At 47.9% G+C, this 19,231-nt stretch overlaps 1 protein-coding gene across 4 annotated transcripts in view; it reads left to right on the forward strand.

Moving 5' to 3' along the window:
* Positions 1-771: 771 nt before the first annotated feature.
* NRK (Nik related kinase) overlaps positions 772-19,231 on the forward strand; it is a 102,438-nt gene continuing 83,978 nt past the window's right edge. For 2 of the 4 annotated variants that reach the window (XM_040698858.2, XM_040698859.2), the window contains exons 1-2: positions 772-1,342; positions 9,228-9,293. In XM_040698858.2, coding sequence (XP_040554792.1) covers positions 1,184-1,342; positions 9,228-9,293 — 225 coding nt within the window. In that variant the 5' untranslated portion in view covers positions 772-1,183. Of the gene's footprint in view, positions 1,343-5,588; positions 5,721-9,227; positions 9,294-19,231 lie in introns of those variants that run through there. The other 2 variants (NM_001031126.3, XM_046940040.1) reach the window with 2 other exon arrangements.

Raw genomic sequence — 19,231 nt, forward strand, 5'->3', positions numbered from 1 at the left:
TGCTGGGAGCCACTGTCCTTGGGGGGCTCTGAGCATTCCTCCTTGCCCTAGGAACCAGAGAGAGACTCAGAAATGGGAACCGACTGGTCTGTCCACATATGCAGCCTTTGTTTCTGCTTTGGTTCTTTGCCTGGTTTCTGCTTCAACTCCTGGTTCTCAGTGTGTCTTTTGTAATTGAAGTGCCCACCATTTTCTCCTTGGGAGAAAATATCAAGTCACTGCTCTTTCAATATGGTAAGAACTTCAGCTCAAGATGGGCACAGTAAGCACTTTTGTCCCTGGTTGTTAATGTTTGAACCACTTCCTTGCACTGAGTCCAAGCCTGCAGCACCTTTCTCACAATGCATAGAGTGGAACTGGAGCAAGAACCCATCTCACCAAAGCCAAGTGGGAGCATCTGACTTTTCTGCTCACGCAGCCACAACTCCCAGCACAGCGTGGCACCAAGGCATTCACTGCCTTTGTGCCCTCTGGGAACCAAGCAGCAATTGTTGAGTGTTTGCTTCCAGGTCATCAACTGAAAATGGCGAACACAGCCAGCCTTGAACTGCTCTCACAGTTGTGTTCCTTCCCTGTGGTGCATCCAGGACTTGATATTGGTAAATGACTGGCAGATGAACAGAGACTCAGTGTGCTTCCCAAGCCACTGAACAACCTATCACATTTAATGTTTAAAATGTTTACAGGCTCAGCTGACAGCTGCTGCACACAGCAGCAAGGCTGCTGCAGCTGTCCACTGCCACCCCATGCACCATGGGGTGCAGCGAAGCATTGGCGCTGCCTGCTCCAGGCTGAGTACTGTGCTGTGGGCAGAACTGAAACTTAGCTGGGGGCTGTGCACTGGTTGTTAATGCACTAAGATTGCAAACGTGTAGATAGGGCTGGCAGGGATCTGCAGGAAAATGCACAGACTTATTCATGAGTTAGTGTTGGAAGAAAACACCGTTGCTCAAGGCTCATATGAGCTTCCCTATCCAGCAGTCTCACTCACACACAAATACAAAATTAGGCAACATCCCAGAGACAGGACTGCATTTCCCCTGAAGAAAATAAGAGGATTTAAAGGGTTCCGGCACTGCACTGGGGCATCCAAGCGTGTTTGCAATGTTCAAAGTTGCCAAAGTACCAGGATGAAAAGCAGCTTGGAACTGAATGGAAATTGGAGTGAGAGACTTTCCTGGAGATGTCTGATGGGTCACAGAGGGCAGGTTCTATTCCGAAGGGCTGGAGGAGGCCTCCTAAAATACAGTTCCTCTTCTTCTCTTTTTTTCTTCTTTCCTCTAAGAAAGGAGAAGCAGGGGGCTTGGGAACTCCAGATGTGTGGCTGGACTTGAGCAATGAGGTAAGCTTTTTTTTGTAGCTGAAGGTGTGCCTCACAAAATTACACAATTTTACGCATAAGTTAGGCTTGCAACATGACAGAAAAAAGCTCTGTTCAATTGTTCAATTTGCTGAGAATGCACTGAGGCTGACGTGTGGCACTGAGAAGTTTAAAAAGATAGGAAAAAGTTAAGGGTTGGGGTTTTTCTGTAAGTACACGAAAGCCCTCAAGTTGGTGGATTTTTCTTCCCTCTGGAGTGGAAGGGGACAAACCAAAACCAAACATCCCGCACTGAAGCCAAAGGCTCCGTGTCCATTTTTTCTATTTTTACTGATTTTTGTAATCTGACAGTTCCCTCAAATGAAGGGTGATTCAGAGACGAGTTCCCTCTTAGCTAACCACCAAACTTCAGTGGCTTGGATAAAAGGGAACCCCAAACTGAGTCACCCGAGGTCAGCATTTGTTTGGCAAAATCAAAGTTGTGCCTACGAGATTTTCTAAATGTCAAAAAACCCTCTGTGTGTCAGAGAATTTGCCACATCTCGTCTTCTCTTTCCACAAAAGGAGCTGGGTGTATGCCACGTTATATTTTTACTGATTAAATTTAATGTGGTAGTGATTAAACTGTGCCATGTCAGTTTGCTTTGTATTTTGTTTCTTCTTATTTTTTTTCCTTCTCAGAAATCTGCCTGCAAAGCGGCAGCAGCTATTTTTTCCCATAATTGCATCTGTTTCAGAGAGCAGACAGATGTTGGGCTGAAATTCATTATGGTATTCATAAAACCCGTTGGGATCTGATGACCCAGTAACATATAGCTACCGTTCCTTGCAAAGCAGTTACAGCGGTTGCCACTTGACTGAAGAGAGAACTTTGCAGATGAAAGGAGGGAATAACCCGTAGCTCAGCAGACGGCAGCAGTATAAAATGTATGAGTTTAGTTTATTTCCATAAATCATCTTGTTCTGAATTTTGCAAATTTGCAAGCCAGGCTGCATGCACCAGTGTTGCCATAGCATGCAGATCTGTGTTAGTGTTCAGGCACACAGTCGAGGTGAAATACCCAGTGGGGAAGGAAAGAAAACAGGAGCAGGAAAAATTCTAATGGAGAGGCAGTGCAGTAGAAATAGCTTTTACACAGGAACGTGGTCATTGGTGTGATTTGTGTGTTATGACACAAAGTCAGGGATTCAACTGGCTCTGAAACTGAGAATCCAAAAGCCAAAAATGCAGAATGTCATAATTCCCAAAGCTCCAGCTCTCCTAGCCGGAGGGGTTGGTGCTGCCAGGGTGACGGGGACGTGTGCTGGCCTGTACAAACCAGCACTGCCCACAGCAGCACTGCTGCCCAGGAGCTGCGGAAGTTGGATAGTGCTGTGGGGTGTGCTGCCAGCAGGGCTACACCAAGGCTGGAGAAGGGGTTCTTGGAGTGTGGGGTGTGCTGCTGGCAGGCCTCTGCTTGCCACTAGAAAGGATGTGAATTTCTGCAGGAGTCCCAGTGAGCAGCATGTGGGTTCCCTGGGAGTGCAGTGGGCGTCCTGGCCGCAGTCCAGCAGTGAGAGGCACTCTTTCCACCTCGCCCCATCCATTCAGGAATTGCTGGGGAAGGAAGCTGCTTGGTCTCCTTTTGGATATCCTGTGCAGCTAAACTACTGTGGCTGCCAAGAACTGACAATGCTATTTAATTTTTAAAGGGCTGCAAACTACTGTCTGTGCTACCACGTGGAAAGTGGCCACTCAGTTTGTCTGGGTCTCTGCATTGCTGGCCCCCCGGCAGCAGTGGCCCTATCCCTCAGTCCTCATGCAGCAACTTGCAAAGCACAGGGCTGAGGGCAGAGCCAGGTTTGCATGCTGCTCACTGGCCGCATTTGGAAAGAAGAGGAATTTTCTTTAGTTCAAATAGCAGAAAGCATAAGAAGTACTCAGAGCCTGATCCAAAAATCCATTGCAAAGACATCTTGCTGTGATCTCAAAGCAGGGTGGGTCCCAGAAAGCACAAAGCTACAAACTGGGCTGGGCAGGAGGAACATTTGCTTCAGCACCCTTTAAACAGGGAGGTAAACAAGTGGGTGCCCCCAGCATGAAGCTCAGACCTTCCCTGGCCATCTCAGGGATGTGCTGCAGCTTGGCTGAGCCCTGAAGGTGTTCTCCAAGGCACGACACAATGAGGCTCCACACACAGCACAGACAGTGCTCAGACAGCACACAACCAGACCCAGGCTGTGCACAACCCTGTACTGGTTTTGATGTGTAGTCTTGCTCCTGAACTCCTTCCACAGCCATCCATGGCAAGAAATCACACAATAAATAAAATGGAAGGGATTGGCTTCTAAACCAGTGGCTGGCCTGCTGAATCAGGATTGCTGTCAGCAGAGATGTTGTACTCCAGGAGTTCACAGAGGCCATTAGTATCAATAAATCACTTCCAGGATGGTGCTGTAAATAGCCATGAATGCAGGAGGCAGGCAGGAGCCCTGCAGGTTTGGGATGTGGTGCTCCTGTGGTCAGCACTGGGCAGCTTGGGGGCTACCAAGGGAGTCTGTTCTACCAGGCAGCCTGTGAGAGCGTGAGATGGGAAAGCATTGGCTTTTCTTCCTAAGCAATGCAGAGAGCTCCTGGGAAAGAAGGAAGTGCAGTCCAGAGGTTCTACATGCTTTGGAATCACTTTGCCACTTCTCAACTAAGGGCTGTGCTCTGAAAATCTGTCTAAAATCTCCAGGCCATACAGAAGAAGTTGCAGGGAATTTTGTGAAGGATCTGTACTCTGAAGGGAAGGTGCCGATCCCTGAGCCCTAGAGCCTGCAGCACCTCTACCAGAGGCAGGATGTGGTTTCTCTCCAGGAAGTCAGAGTGCTTCCAGCAAAGCAAAGTTCTCTGGGAATGCTTGGTGCTGGGGCCTGCAGGAGTCCCGTTCTGCCTGGGCAATGGGGAGTGTGGGCACGGGGCTTGGAGCAGGGTTTGTCCCCGGCTGAGTGCTGAGGTTCCCAGACTTCCAGTGCAGAGCAGTGGGTTGGAGCCAGGGAGCACCCCTGGTGTCCAGCTCTGCTGAATGACAGTTGCTCTGAATTTTACAGTTCAGAGGATTGAGAAATGCTGAAAGGAGTCAGTTTGCCCAATGCGGGCTGAAACCAACGTTTAAGAAGCTGTTTACTTCCTGCAGGCAGGAAATCCTGCTCTGTTAGGGGTTATCTATTTTTTCCTTTTCCTGCCAACTTCACACCTGTAGTGAGGGCACAAACAACACCGGAGGAAGCAGGCAACATGCCAGCTGAGCTGCTGCTGTCGGCAGCAGGCTGGGGAGCCTCTGCAGCCATGGGCACAGAGTTCCCTTAGGGGAAGTGAAGGAAGCTCAGTCCCCATGTACTGCACTTCCCTTTCCACACCTCACACCCGTTGCATGCATGCAGCACTAGTGGGGCTGTCACCAGGGCTGTGGCTGCACAGGAGTGCTCCACTGCCAGCTGCATGCAGTGACCCTTAGCTTGGGTTTTACTTTGCAACTGCTGCTTTTTCCCTCTTCTACCCTGCTATTGCTCCAATTTCTTTATTATTCATTTAGCATTTTTAAGTTTTGCTTGTTGCCCTTTTGCCCTTCTTTATGCTGTCTTGCTGCCCAGTGAGCTCCCGTGAGGCTGAGCCATGGGGCTCTTGGACATTGGCAGTGGTCTCACAGGCCCCCAGGATGGGGGAGAGCAGAGGCAGCAGTGCAGTTGCGATCCAAGTATGACTATTCCTTATTGAGATTTTTCTAATTGTAATGAAAACTCAGAACCGCTGCCGGCGTGTTGTGGCTGCAGGGCCAGGCAGCGCGGTGGCTCCGGCTGTGGCACAGCCGCCTCCCGCACGACGCACAGCCAGAAGCGGGACGCTGGGCGGAAAGCCCCCACCCTGCCTGAGGCGCCGAGCACACCTGGGCCCGCGGGCGGCGCGGGGCCGGGGCTGCCGTACGGTCGCGCTCCGAGGGAAGGAAGGCACCGCCGGACCCCGACCGCGCCTCTCCCCCGCCACACCGCCCCGGCAGAGCGCGTGGGGCGGCGCGTGCGCACCCCCCCACGGGGCGGGGGCCGCGCGTGGCGTGCAGGTGGCCCCCACCCCGGCACGCCGTTCCGCGTCACTTCCTCGCAAAGTTTGCCCGAGGAAATGTCTCCGCGAAAGTTGCTCGCGGCCGCCCGGCCCGGGGGCTGCCTCCCGGCCCGCTGAGCGGGGAGGGCGTTCCGGCGCGGGCATGCCCGCCTCCCTGCGCTCGCCGGAGCACGGCCGGGCCGCCGCGGGCCGCCCGCGGGGCGCGGGTTGAGGCGAGGCGGGCGGACCGGACCGGACCGTTAGCTGCGGCCGCGGGGCGCCATGGCCCGGGAGTGCGCCGCCCGCAGCCTGGACGGCATCGACCTGGCCGCGCTGCGGGTAAGGGCGGCGGGGCGGGGCGGCGAGCAGGACGTTAGGGGTGCTGGAGAAAATAGCGCTAGGAGGGAGGCTGTGGAGCTAAGAAGTCGGCCCGCGCCTACTTTACTCTGTTTTTCTCATTGTGATCGTGCGCTTCTCTCTGTCTTTTAATGTTGCCTGAAGTCTGGCCGCGTTGGCAGCCGCACCGCGGATGTGTGACGGCCCCGCGCTGCTCCACGCACCGGCGGGACAGCCCCGGCCGCGGGCGAACAGCGCCGTGCGGGCACTGCGCGGGGAAGCGTTGGGCTGGGGCGAAACGCGGCCGGAGGGAGCGCAGCGAGCTGCTGGCTAAAAATACCAGAGAAAGAGGGTTGGGAAAAGGCTTTGCACAAAATCACATGGTGGGGAGGGTGCTCCAGAGAGGAGGCAGAGAGAGAAAGGCAGCAGCGGCATCGGGAGCACCCGCGGGGTTGGCACAGAGCTGCTGGCTGGGAGTAGGGCTTTAGCCCAGCTCTGCTCAGAGCAGCGCGAGTCTCTGGGCTTAGCAGCTGAATCTGATCCCTTCAGTAAGTGATAAGAAAGTAAGCTCTGAACGTCCTGCGGGCAGCCTTCAGGCTTCGTGTACAGCCCTGTACAAGGAGAAGCTTCCCTGAGGCTGCGCAGTGTGGGCCTGGTCCACAGCAGAAGGGGCCAAGGCCTGGTGGGGGGATGCGCTCAGTGCTGGGCTGTGCTCAGCACCCAGTGGGGGCCAGGCCCACGCACACCAAGCAGGGACAGCTGCTTCGCTTCCCCTCACCCTTGGGTCCCAGAGCAGCACATTTGGCCAGCTGCAGCCAGGCCATTCTCCAGCACCAGCTAGCCCTGCCCCAGAGGGTGCTCGCTGTGGCCTGTCATTTTCCCTGAACTGAGACGCTTTGGGCTGCAGTTGCAGATGCTGCAAGAACATCCTGGTGCAGCCCTGCCCTGCTCTGTGACAGTGGCAATTGCAAACTTTCCAAGTGAGGGTTCGCTGGGGCAGTCAGGTGGTTAAAAAGCCACTGATTGCCCAGGTGCCCAGCGCAGAAACCTGGGCTTCGGGCACCTGGCTCCTGTTACCTGCAAGGTAGCACATTTGGATGGGCTCCTGCTGCACATGTGGGCTTTCATTTCACCTTGCAGTGGTAGTGGATGTGGCTGTGGTGCCTCCATGCCAGCAGTTGTGCTGCTGCCTTTGGAGCACTCTGCTGAGAACTTGCAGGAAGGTGAGAAGCCCACCATATGATGCTGTGCCTTACAATAATTAACCTCAGAGTGATGGATGTCCAGGCCAAGGTGTTGGCATCTGTCAGAGTGAAGCTGGTGACATGCAGGGGCTGGCTGGGAAAGGTTAGGTGGACCATGGGTCCCAAATGCTAGCTGGGAGGAAGCACTGCAGCAGCAGTGGTGCTAGCTCCCAGGTAATTAGGAAGCTGGCTGGTTGTGGGGGCTCTGCCAGCAGAGGATGCTATGCTGGTGGCCAAGCAAACAAGGGCAGTCCAAGGACCGAAGTGAGAGCCCAAATTAATATCCTTTATTCTCTTAACAAGGCTCAGTTCACTCCTGCATCCTGATTAAAAGGGAAATGGCCAAGTATTTTGGCTGTGCTCAGAGCTGCGCAGGCTAGCAGCATTAGTGCTCCATTGGCCAGCGAGGATGGGGAGGATTTCAGCTATATTAAAGTTAATGCTAGCGTTTATTTAGGTAATTGTTTGGGTTTCTCCTGGAGTGTCTGAAGCCTCCTGAAGTGAGCTATTAGGATGCTAAATCAGAATCAAATGGAGTGGAGGGAGAGTGAGAAGCTGATTTTGAGGCACGTGAAATGATTGTATTTACATAATAAATAAGTGCAGAGGAGAAGTGAGGGCAGGGCCATCAGTTAAGTGAGAGGGATGGTAACATCCTTTGAGTTGAAAAATGCACTTCAGGTTCCTCCAGGCTTTGTGCCCCCTGCACGCACTGCAATTCAGCAGCACTACTTTCTGATGGAGAGGGGCAGGAACGGAGAGCAAGCTTCCCAGGGGAGCGGTGTGAGCAGTAGGATGTCGTGCACGGGGACGTCATGCACCAGGAGGCCCTGGTGCAAAAAAATGTTTTGTGTAGTTGATAGTCCAGGAAGCGTAAGATTAAAACTCATTTAACTTGAAGACAAAAGTCAAACGAACTCACAAATTCCCTGGCTTGTGGAAGTTGTGGAAGTCCCTGTTGTGTTGCCCTGGCAGTGGAAGCTGCTGCCATTTATCATGACAGTCGTGCCAGGGAGGGCAGATTCTGCTCAGAAAAACACTGACATATTTCCTCTGGGATATTCTGTAAGTAAAAATTTCCAGATGAGATATGAAGAAGGCAATATTTGTATTAAAATAATAACATGTAAGTGATGTGGAGAAGTAGCTTGCTACCATTAAAAAAAAAAAAAAAAGTTTTCCATGTAGGGTCACAGAAATTGAAGTTTGGAGATAAAGGCTGTTTTTTTGTATCACATCCCTCAGCAGTACTGATAGGCATTGACTGACACGACAGATTGCTGAAACAGATGTGGTAAAACTGACACATGGAACTAATAATACTTTATATACATCTCGCAATGAAATCATCCCAAGAAATGAACAGGACTGATAAATGGCTCAGTGAGAAACCAGCAAACTAGTCTCTTGAGTTCTTAGTGTTTTTATAAAGATCTCAAGTGAGTTTCAACTGAAGGTACAGATTTCTTAATGTGCTCACTCAAGCAGGAGCAAACTTTTCCTTGCCCCTGCCTTGCAATGGGATGTTCCTCCTCCATCTGCAAGGTTGTGGGATCTCATTACCGGGCAGGTGCTACATTGGCTGGCATTGGGGTAACTGATGCTCAACCAGCAGGACGTGCACTGGCTCATGTGGCACACTGACTGCTGGCATGTGGATCTTTCATGAAAACTAACAGCTATCTATTTTGGGTTCAAAGCCAAGACTTCAGTACATTGCTCAAATTCACCTTGTTATGTTTGCAGAGCAGCCAGCTGAGCATTCTCAGCCTGTGTGGTGTTCCTGTATTGCTTGGGATGCTCCATCTCCTTTCTGAAAGGCAGTCAGGCCTGAGCTTTGTGTAGCACCTTTCTATTCCATTACGGAGGTTCTTTCCTTTGCTGCCTTGCTGATGCCAAGTGTTTCATAGCAGAAGACAGCAGCTCAGCCTCCAGACTAACTTTGTGTTTTAAAGCTTACTCTACTGCTTAACTGATTCAATTGAATGCTCGTATTCCTCACGCATTCCCATTTATTTGTTCCATCTACTGTATTGCCATGCTTTGAATCTTCTGAGTTATTTCGAGCAATTTGACTGGAAACTTTAATAGAAATATATTTCTTGAATTCTTATTTTTTAGTTATTTCCCCATTTAGTGTATAATACACACCATTAAGAGACATGCCACAGGCATTTTCATTTTGATTGTGAACAGTTGCGCTCCGTTATGATGTGTTTGCTTTGCTGCAAGTGATGTTCTTTTTTTTTTTTTCTGCTTTTTGCAGGACCCTGCAGGAATATTTGAACTGGTGCAAGTTGTTGGCAATGGGACATATGGACAAGTCTATAAGGTTTGGGCTTCTCTTTATTTTATGATGGTAATCTCGATAAAGCCATGTTTCCTAAAGCAGAAATGAGCACTGCTGGGAACCAGACAGTGTTGTCCCAGCAGCAGCCTGGTTTGTCTATCTGTCCCCGTCTGCTGCGCCCTTCTTCCCGACCTGCTTTCAAGTCCTGCTGCAGATCAGATGGCTGCTGACTCTGCTACTGCCTTCCCTCTGCCCTGCTTCTTCTGTCCTATGGTTATTTTTTTCTTCGTCAAAACTGTTTGACAGGCAGCTGGCACAACTGGAATTGGCGATGGCTGAACTTGGCCTGGGGTGTGTGAGAGCCCAGCACATGCTGGTGCAGCACTGCTCTCCAGCACAGAGGTGTGAAGTAGCCAGGCCGCCAGGTGTTTGCTTTCACTGTTACCTTTGTCACCGTGGTGTCAAAGCAGGCCTACCGGCCACGAAACTGCAGCAATTAAACCTTGTCTGCCGTAATATGTTACGTGCATTGTGCATGCTTTGAGGTGTAAGGACTTGCCTAAGGAAGTGGTCTTTCCTTGTGAAGAACAATCTAAGGGATAAAGTAGGGCACTGGGTCTGCGTTGCTCTGATTTGGAGAAATAAGACAGGAAGGAAGGAAAAGGCCATGCTGCTTGATCAGGGTGCAGAAGGGAAGAGCAGCGGCACCGGAAGAAGCTGTCTGGTGCTGTTCTCCCTTGAGTCCTGCTGCTCCAGACTGCTGTGCTGTGAGCCTTAGCAGTGGGCAGGCTGCTCCGGCACCGGGCCCCCAGCACGCAGCCACGCCTTGCATCTCAGAGTCCATCTCCTGGCTGTGGTCTGCTGTGATCACGTTTTGGTTCCCACTTGAAACGAAGCAGTCTGGGGAAGTTTCTGCCTTCCCATATATGTTTTTATTTTATTTTTCTGTCAAAAACAGAATCTTTCTTGTGTAACTGTCTGTTATTTGTGAGATTATCATTCTGATATTGAATATTATGAAATTAAAGATGGAAACTCGGGGGGGGTTGTATAGTTTGTGTGAAGCCAGGAGACATGTAGGGGTACTGTGTTGTTGGAACCATTGGTATCTTTACCTGTAAAAGGTCTGAAAGCTCCCAAGTGGCCTCTGAAAGAGTCCTTTATTTCCTTGCCTAGATTTATTTTATACTGGGAGAAAAAAAATTCAATCTCGTCATCTTGTAAGGATGTCGGTAGTGAATCAGCTGCTTAATCATGGCAGGAGCAGGAAGGAGCAGCGCAGCTCACTGCTCTGCTGCCAAGGAAAATGCTCTGTGCTACGGTGTGGATCACTTAGACATCCACTGGAAAAGCAAGTAAGGAATACTGATAACAAAGATTAAAAACTGTACCCAAAGGCTGCTCTCCACTGAACACATGAGACCAAGGTCTGCTCCCTGTGGATGAGAAAATTTGGGTCTGGGAATGTGGCAGCACCTTGAGCAGGGGCGGGAGCCAGGGCCTGGCTTGCAGCACCACAGCTTCTGAAGGGACCATAAGAAGTTGGGCAATGGCATTCTCTTTGCTTTTTCACTGCTAGAACTGATGGAGCATATTAGGGAATACTGTAATCATTTTGTAGTTTATCTAGTTAAAGTGTAGGCTTGAGATCATAAATATTTAATTTATAAAGCAATCCTGGTTGTCCACATATGTTGTCACGTCACTAGCGCATGTTTTCATTTTTTGGAGGCATCAGATTCTTCTGTGTGTTCAGAAATAGATACACGTAGTATCACACTTCATCAAAGTAAGGCATATTTCAGTCTAAATAAAGTATGTTCAAGATTACTAAACTGTTTGCTTGGCTCTGAAGATGACTCAGAAGTCTCTGTGTTTTAATAAATGCAGCTGCATAAAAATGAAAATAAAATTTAGAGGATTTATCATTGAATTTAGAAAATAATGTTTAACAGATTTGTTGGAGGAGGATGTTGTTTGTAGTCAATTGTTCTGTACCAGTTCCAGTTCAATGTCCTCTAAACGAAATGGAAGGGGTATAAGTTGTACCAGTGATAACATTGGAGCTGTCTACAGATGTCATAAGGTCAGGATTTGCATATAATAACTGCCTGAAAGCTAGAGGGTTTGTTGACAACTTATGCAGTAGTAGGGTGTAACCATTCCAGCATTGGCAACTTCAGCCTCTGGAAAAGTATGAATTAGATATTAAAAATTCAGATAGTGCTTAGAAGTCATGAGACTTGGGCTTCGTTATCTCTTGACATGGCAGATGAGTTTTTCAGCTAATTACTTGCTTCCAGGTGCCAAAGTCTGAAGAACAGAGCCATGCACAGGGCAGTTCTGGGTGAGCCCAGGGAAGGGAAGACAGTGGCTGTTTCAGTGAAGGCGTTTGGGGCAGCTGGAGAAGTACGTAGATTTGCTCTTTCATGCCCCTGCTTCCTGAGGCTTGAAGTGCAGGTCAGGTGGCATCCAGGCCCTGCACCAACTCCATTAATTGCAAAGAGAAGTTTCTGGGCTTCCCATGCTCTGCCATGAGCTTGTGGCTGTCCTCTGGGAGGAAGTGAGATTGCTGAAGGTGTCACCCGCAAACTCTGGGCTTTCGCTTCCCTTTTGAGCTGCAGTCCCCTTGCCTGGTAACTGCTTCCCAAAGCAGCTGGGGGAAGCTGCAGGCAGGTGTCCTTTGGGGCAGCAGTAGAGCTGTGGGAAGCAATGTAGGAGATAATAGCATCTTTTTCATTTGCTAGTAGTTGCTGCATTATGGTGACACTGTGGTATGCTGTTAGAGGTAGTACCTTCGCAAGCACTGTGGGTGAGCAGACTGGCCTTAGCGTGCCCAAGGCTCTGTCTTGCAATAGAGAGCTAGCAGTGTTCTCATCTGGATAATCCTTTGCCCACTCCCACTACCTCCAGAACTTTAATGATAGGGATGCTCTTGTTTTCCTTTCACAGTTGTACTCTACTGCTATGAAGAACTAGATGGTGATCTTGTGTCAGCCTTGGTGTAGAACAGTGTCAGCTGTAGCTCTGTCTGTTCTTGTGTGTTTAGTAGTAAGTAAACTGTAATTTTTTGCATGCATGTGAAATACTGTTTTTTGCAAAGATTTCAGCTCTGAGTTTCATACTCATCATTGTTGTGGCTTCCATAGGAGCCTGTTAATGTGTTTTCTGTCTTTTAGTTTTCAGTGCTCTGCTTTAATTGCAGGGTCAGTTTTCTGGCAGGTGACTGTAGGGAAAGGGAGAGCTGGGCACCTGATTTGGGTGCGTTGTTTGAGTCAGACACTCCTCTTGAGCTTGTGGTCCAACTCTGGAGGAGATGTTAGGATTCTCAGTTTATAGCTTTCATATTGTTGTTTTTTTTCAGTCATCAAGATTTAGTTAACAAGATAAATTGCTCCTAATCCTACTAGTTCAGCTGGACTCTGGCAGTCCTCAACCTTCTGAGAAAGCTTTCATGGGCTGAATGAGGTCAACGTCTGTACATGCTGTTCATTTGTTGGTGTGGAGAGGCACCTGACTGGGACTTCTGACTTTCTTTTATCATAACAAGGTGGTTTTTCCCTCTTCTGGGGCCAGCATCTCCGGGCAGAATGGGAAATGAGAGGCCAGTAGCTTTGGCATGATCCAGGAGCTGACTTTTTGGAGTACAGTCTTGCAGACAGATGATAAACCATGACAGATCTGCAGCTATTTGGCATGCAGAATGATTGTGTTTTTCAGAGTCTGAAGGCACAGAGAACTTGAGAGGAGTGCTCTTTTGGGGCTGTGAAATTGAAAAAGGAAGATGTGGATTCCCAGTAAAGCAACTGATGGAGACAAAGCAGTGTTCTTGCTGGGGATTAGCAAAGAGGAGAAGCAACAGAACTATCTTGCAGTCTCTCTGCACAACTGATGTCTCTATTTCTATATGGTCAGATAAGATGCTGGGTATGTAAAGGAAGCACGTCTGCATAAGGAAGTGCCTTTTTGTTTTTTAAACAGCTGCTTTTTGGCAGTGAATCATACTTCAATGGTTGATGTGAGTGATGAGTTACTCTGCTGTTGATGTATGGTGGCAGGGATGTACGACTTTTCAGTTTATCTTAATTTGCTGTCTGTCTGCCAAGTTCTTTGTATTAAATTTCATTGAATAGCTGGCTGAAGTAATTGAGAGCAAGGGGAAGGGGAGAAGCAGTGTGGTTTTTCAGGAAGATTTGATACTCCATGGGAAGAGTGCAAGACCATGCTAAACTGCGAAGTGTGAAGGCAGTGCCTCAGGCAGTTAAGGGAAGGCTCAAGTTAAGGAACGTTACCATTATGCCCAGTGCAGTCCAGAAGGTGAATGTGGATAGGCTGAAAACTCCCAAGAGATCTCTTTGAGGCAGTCAGGAGCAGCCACATGATGGGATGCCTCTCACAGCTGAAATGCAACTTCAGAGTCTCCAGACTGCTGCCAAGAGAGATTACAAATGACATATCATCTCAGGGCATCTTGTTAGCATTTGTGGTCAGTTATGCTTTTAAAGCCAATCTTAGCCTTCAAGGCACTGTTTTGGTCAGAGAAGTGGTCGTTCTTTATAGAAATGACAGAACGTTTCTTCTGCTTCACGAACAGTTGGTAGGAGTGTTTGTCTATTCATTTTCTATACTTGGGTTTTTAGTAGTGTTGTTGATTATCAACCCACGCCATTCTATGATTCGTGATTCTGTGATCTTGTCCATCTGCAAAATGAGTTAATGGTAGACAGCAGTGTACAAGAAAGTGCTGCTGCAGCGTACCTGCTGAAGTCAGCAGTCGGTATGTGTGTCCTGGGCTCAGCAGTGTGAGCAGACAGTGGAGATGAGCTGCTCATCCTGGAAGCAGGGGCTTCATTCAGGAAAAAGTCTGAACTTAATATGTGCTAGTGCCATCGTCATGAGATCTGATGTGCTGTGGTGCTTATGAACTGAAATTAGCGCATCTCAGAGGCTGAGTGTTCTTACAGGGATTACTGTCCCCTTTGGTAGTACTTGGTACATGCCAATACTGGAATTTTTTGTCTTGGACTTCTCATTAAACCATCTGAGAAGCTACTTAGGGGTGTCGGTACTCAAACTGTTTCTCATGAGTGACTTCATTGTGGCCAGTTCTTAAGGTATCATTGTCCGTCATGAACAATTTGGTGGTGATCTTATTTCCTCAATCCTCAGCTTCGTCAAAGCCCATGCTTGTGTAACAATTCAGTAAGGTTTGCTTATGCTTCCAGACCTTGAGGGGAGACGTGCTGAGAGTTGAACAACAGCCGGAGCTTACCTAAAATTAATTTCTTTATGTCACCCTTGTGTTTTTTGGAAGGGAGTTCTCTCTAGACTTGAAGTACTCTGTGCCTTATGTTCCTGATGGCTTTTTACACTTGGGTGGTGTGTATAGGACTTGTTAATCTCAGTGGATATATCATACCCAACATCAGTGTTGCCAGATAGATAGTGTGTGACTTGAAGAATAAGCAAAACAGTAGTGAAAATATCTTTAATTTATATATTTATATATATATATATATAAAAAATAAGTAACATGGTTCAGTGTATTCAATCAGAACCTGAGTCCAGTAGTAATTTTTTTCAGGTTTTTTTTTTTTTTTTTTTAATCTTGGCTTCTCTGCTTAATTGCATGGTAATGCTAAACAATATTCAGCACGGGAATTTAAAATACATGTGGAATTAATTAGCAACTCATGAAGTCCTGGTTCTAGTTAGTGAATATTTTAGAGGAATTCAATTAAGATTCTTAAGTGTAGGGCTAGTTTATCAAAAATAGAAGAGTAAGAATGTGAAAAAAAGACCTCTCAGCTGTGGTGTGCTTCTAATACAATAAAGGCTCTCTGACTGAGCAGAGCAGCGTACAATAATTAGATGTGCCATATCAGCCATTAGAGAATAGTAAAATCCTTGCAAATATTTTGTTGTCAGGCCTGCCACTTCCAGCTCCTCCATGTTTTCAACTTGAAAGTCCACATGGGAGAGCGCAGTGCATTTTTGTCATAAACTGGAGGCATTTTGAGCTCAGATGTTGGCACTGGGACATGCTATTTTGAAGCTAAGAGAATATCCTTTAAAAAAAAAAAAAAAAAAAAAAAGCACTGGTGATAATTTAAGCATGGTAGAAAACAAGTTCAGCCTCTTAATCCCCCCAGTCCTGCACATAGCTGTGCTGTTAGTACCTCACACTGGTTGTAGTGGTTTGAGTACATCTGACTGGAGGCATTTGAAGTCAGGTTGGATGGGGCACTGGGCAGCTTGAGCTGCTGGATGTATCCCATCCTGCATCTGGGGTTGGAACTGGATGGGCTTTAAGGTCCCTTCCAACCCCCATGATTATATGAGTGCTTAGCAGGTTTGTGCCCACGTGAAGGTATGGGTCAGTGGCCAGCACTTTGCATGGAAGTTTTTGGAACATGGAATGTTTCCTGATTTTAAACAGCAGGAATTCAGTGCGTTGTTTTAGGTGTTAAGTCCTGGTTCAGGCTAGCTTTAGTAACTATACCTTTTTGAATCAATCACAGGCCTTTAGAATTGATGTCAGGTTGCTCAAGCTGCAGAACGCACCTTGTGGTTTGTTCTGCCCTCTCTGAAATGCCTTCTCTGCAGAGGTGAGCCCACATTCACTCCCAGCTTGTCCTTGAGTGGAGTAGGAATGCCACAAAATCATGGAACCACAGAATCACTAAGGCTGGAAAAAAACACTAAGTTCACCTCATCCAACATATCCCACCATGCCCACTGGCCATGTGCCTCAGTGCCACATCTCACAGCTCTTGAACAGCTCCAGGGATGGTACCTGCACCACCCCCCAGGACGGCCTGTGCCAGTGCATTACCACTCTTTCAGAGAAGAAATGCTTCCTAATATCCAAACTGAACCTCCCCTGGAGCAACTTAAGGCCATCACCTCTCATCCTACCACTGTCACCTGGGAGCAGAGGCCAACCCCCACCTCACCACAACCTCCTTTCAGGGAGCTGTGGAGAGCAATAAGATCTCCCCTGAGCCTTCTCTGCTCCAGACTGACCAATCCCAGTTCCCTCAGCCGTTCCCCATCAGACTTGTGCTCCAGAGCCTTCACAGCTCCATTGCCCTTCTCTGGACATGCTCCATGAGCACTTGTGTTACCAGCTGCCTCCTTGTAACTGTAGAGATGTAATTTTGCCCTCTGATGACCATCCAGCAGCAGATAGAAGCACTTGTGTCAGGAAGCTTTGTGGTCAATCCTTGCACTCAGGATGGGGCCGCAGCTGATTTGCAGCAGCAGCAACCCCTTTGTTAAGTGCCTTTTCTGGGGCGTTCCCTGGGGTGTTGCAGTTCCAGCACCCAGCAGAAAGCAGCACTTGTCTTCCTGCTGGGTTCCGAGCCAGGTGGGGCAGTGCCTGGCCACAGCACAGCTATTCAAGCTGCAGCTGCCTGGGTGGACAGCAGTGAAGCCTGGCCGGACAGGCAGTAATCCTGCCCTTCCGAATGGGGGTGAGGAAGTGGGGCAGAAGGCTGGCTTTCATTGCCAGCTGGGTTGGACAGCTTGCTGAGGCAGTGGGCACAGGCGCAGGCTGGCCCCTTGTTCTGTTGTAATGCATTTTTCAATAAGTGATTTTAAATTATAACATCCATAAATGTGATAAAATCCTTCCTTTATCTGGTGTTCAGCTGCCCTCAGTCTGCTGGCCAGTGCTAATTTTCCTGGCCTGTGCAGAACTGCAAATATAGGTCTTAAGAATAAAAATGAAGAAAAAACTAATTTTCAGCTGTTTGTAGCATGGTTTTTTTTATTATTATTTTATTTTTTAAAACCCACTGTGTTCTGATGTTGCCCTTGTAACCCTACTGGTGTTGTGAAATCCCTGAAAGGTTTTGAGATTTCTTTTAGAAGCACGTTTTCAAAGGCCACTCCTGCCTCATCTCCTTTTTCCCCAACAAACACAAAGCCTTACAAACTTCTGAGATCTCAGAGAGAGGATGATCCAGCAGACGTTCTTCGTAGCAAACTTAGTGACCTTCCCAGTTCCCTGCACACGTGATTGTGTTAGCTAATGCGTAGCTAGCCTGCGTTCTGTGCCCATCCTGTTAGGCACTCCCACGATGTCAGAAGAGTACTTCTTAGAGGTCAGAGAGAGTTTTGACGTGGGGCAGCTGCAGATCAGTGGATGGAGCTTTCCTTCTTGCCTCTACCTGTCTTCTCTTCTGTCTGGGCAATGTTTTTGCAGAGGCACTGCTGCCCTGATGGAAGGCCAGGCTTTGGAGGTGAGGGTGAGCACAGAGTAACTCCTCCTGTGCTGTTACTTGTCTAGGCTTCCAAAGCATCAGCCAAGGCTCTGAGCTGCCTTGGAACTCTGGGTGCTCAAAATGTCCCTGGGGACCAGGGCTCTCCACCTGACTGCAGCTATTTTGATGGAGCAATCCTTATTTTGTAAAGTGTCTCGCGATTCTGTTTGAAAGGAATTGGTATACTTGCCGAGCTGGCTGTAGAATGGTTAGCAGCTGCTTATTGAACACCACGCTGTTCGGAAACGGCTCCATCCGAGTCAGAACGCACTCAGTTCAGGAGGAGTGTTGGTGGCAACATTTTATGAGATGTGTCGGCTTTCATTTGGAAGCTCTGCTTCAGAAACGTCAAAACATTGCATTTTGTTTGCTTCCTTCATATGAACAAACATTTTAATTTAGTGGGATGTTTAATATTTCATAGGTTGTCCTTCGTACTGTATGCGCTAAAAGAAGGCACTGTCATACTGGAGTAATTTGGCATCGCCATAATATGTATGTAAATATTAATGAACTCTTATATTTCTGAATTTCCATTTTGTGAGGAATGTTTACAACCGAATGTGAGAACATCAGCAGCATAGGGACGTTTTGTTGAGTATGCTGAATACTGGAATTGACTAAATCCCATTATCTGACTACAGTTACTCACTTGCTACATTTGTCATCAGCCGTTTAGGTGCTGGGTGTTGTTTTTTTTCTATGCATTTCTTTTGTTACAGTGGGAAATTTTTGAGAAAAAGAACATAAGAGAAACACATAGTTGTCTTTGGAAAATAAGGAACTTCCTAACTGGCTTGTTTATACTGCATTTTGGCATGGATTTTTTCCTGATGTTTAAAAATAATGGCAAAAAAAAGTAACCAAATTACTGATTATTTCTACTAGAGTAGATTTTTCTACTCTTCTTTTATTCTTTGCTTAAAACATGTGAACAATTATACTAAAATATGCAACAAAAACAATATAAAATAAATATGCCTATGGTTTAGGTAATGGACTCTGTAATGTATTATTTACATAGATTGTCCGTGATGTTGTCTTGTAACATGGAAAAAGAGAAGAACCAGGAGAAAAATTCTGTGCTTTAATATTTGCTTTTTCCAGTCTAACATGAAATATTTATCGTAAGAGGCTTCTTTATAAATGCTCCGCACTCAGAAGCCAAATAACATCAGCAGATGCCTGATTCCCTTATATCAATATTAGAGGGCAGGGGTAGGTATTGTGGACTGAGATGTCCCACTGCTGAGATGAAGGGTTCCCATCCTGCATGCACTGCTGGCAGTAGGAGCAGGGCCCGGCTGTGCTTTTTGCTCTGCAGAAGAGGACGAGCAAACTAAAACATGAGATAGGTGCACCGAACCATTTGCCTCATGCAATGAGGGATGATTTTTTTATAATCCCAGGTATATATACAGACTGGGGGAAGATCTCCTTGAGAGCAGCCCTGCGGAGAAGGACTCGGGTCCTGGTGGACAAGAACCTGGACATGAGCCAGCAGTGTGCGCTTGCAGCCCAGAAGGCCAACTGTGTTCTGGGCTGCATTAAAAAAGGGGTGGCCAGCAGGGAAAGGGAGGTGATTGTCCTCCTCTACTCAGCTCTTTGAGGCCCCATCTGGAGTACTGTGTCCAGGCCTGGGGCCCCCAGTACAGGAAGGACGTGAAGCTCTTGGAGTGGGTCCAGAGGAGGGCCACTAAGATGATCAGAGGG

The sequence above is a fragment of the Gallus gallus genome, chromosome 4 (genome assembly GCF_016699485.2).
Source record: "Gallus gallus isolate bGalGal1 chromosome 4, bGalGal1.mat.broiler.GRCg7b, whole genome shotgun sequence".
NCBI lineage: Eukaryota > Metazoa > Chordata > Aves > Galliformes > Phasianidae > Gallus > Gallus gallus.